At 46.0% G+C, this 1021-nt stretch overlaps 1 protein-coding gene across 1 annotated transcript; it reads left to right on the top strand.

Moving 5' to 3' along the window:
- Positions 1 to 138: 138 nt before the first annotated feature.
- Positions 139 to 907, top strand: LOC121964676 (leukotriene A-4 hydrolase-like; the record flags this gene model as incomplete). The annotated part of the gene is made up of 3 exons (XM_042514876.1): positions 139 to 267; positions 420 to 472; positions 551 to 907. Coding segments are annotated over 3 exons (399 nt in total), but the record flags the coding sequence as incomplete, so codon positions are not given.
- Between the last annotated feature and the right edge of the window lie 114 nt (positions 908 to 1021).

The raw sequence follows: 1021 nt of genomic DNA on the forward strand, positions 1-1021 counted from the left end.
CACACACACACTCACACACACACACACACACACACTATCACTCTCTCTACACACACAACACACACACACACACACACACTATCACTCTCTCTACACACACACAACCTCCCAGTTGTGAGGTTTGTCTGTGTGTGTCAGGGTGCCCTGCGTTTTGTCTCCCAGGTTTCTGTCCCCAAAGACCTGGTGGCTGTGATGAGTGCCGTGAGAGACGGACAGGAAGTCGATCCTCAGGACAACAACCGCATCATCTACCGCTTCAGACAGCCGGTCAGTTTTTCTTCTACTCTTTATTGTCCTGCAGTCCGCTCACAACATCAACAACCCCCGTCAGTGGCTTCATGTGTCACAACAACATGTGATGATGTCACTATGGCGTCGACCTGCAGTTTCACGGTTTGACCTCTGACCTCTGTCCACAGGTGGCCATGCCTTCCTACCTGATCGCCATCGTGGTCGGAGCTCTGGAGAGCAGGTACTCATTGTCACCTCTGATGTCATCACGCTCTGCGCAGCAGCTGATCAGCGTTTCTTTGCTCTGATTGGTCGACAGGGAGATCGGGCCGCGGTCCAGAGTTTGGTCTGAGAAAGAGTTTGTGGATAAAGCAGCGTTTGAGTTTTCTGAGGTGAGTCATGACAAACACAACCATCATCACACTGGATTAACTGTAACCAGCCCGAGCCTCACACTCAACCAGTCTGTCAACTGGAGAAGCTACGGAGACATCGAAGTATGTTACAGCATAAAAACGTCCTGGTGTAGTACGTAATTGGAAAACAGTCACCATAAAGTGTGACATAAAAAACAAAGTATTGCATGTTAAACATATCCGAAAACGTAATTATGTAGCATGTCAAAAATGAAGTCGTATAGCAAAAAACAGCCAAATAACCAATAATGCCATACTATAGTATGGTGAAAAATGTCAAAATATGACATGTCCAACAAAACAGCTGAAAACTACATAAAGCCACATAAAATAACGTGCTGAAACATGCTATTGTATAGAATATTGCAAACCGT

The sequence above is a fragment of the Plectropomus leopardus genome, unplaced genomic scaffold (genome assembly GCF_008729295.1).
Source record: "Plectropomus leopardus isolate mb unplaced genomic scaffold, YSFRI_Pleo_2.0 unplaced_scaffold16664, whole genome shotgun sequence".
Lineage (NCBI taxonomy): Eukaryota > Metazoa > Chordata > Actinopteri > Perciformes > Serranidae > Plectropomus > Plectropomus leopardus.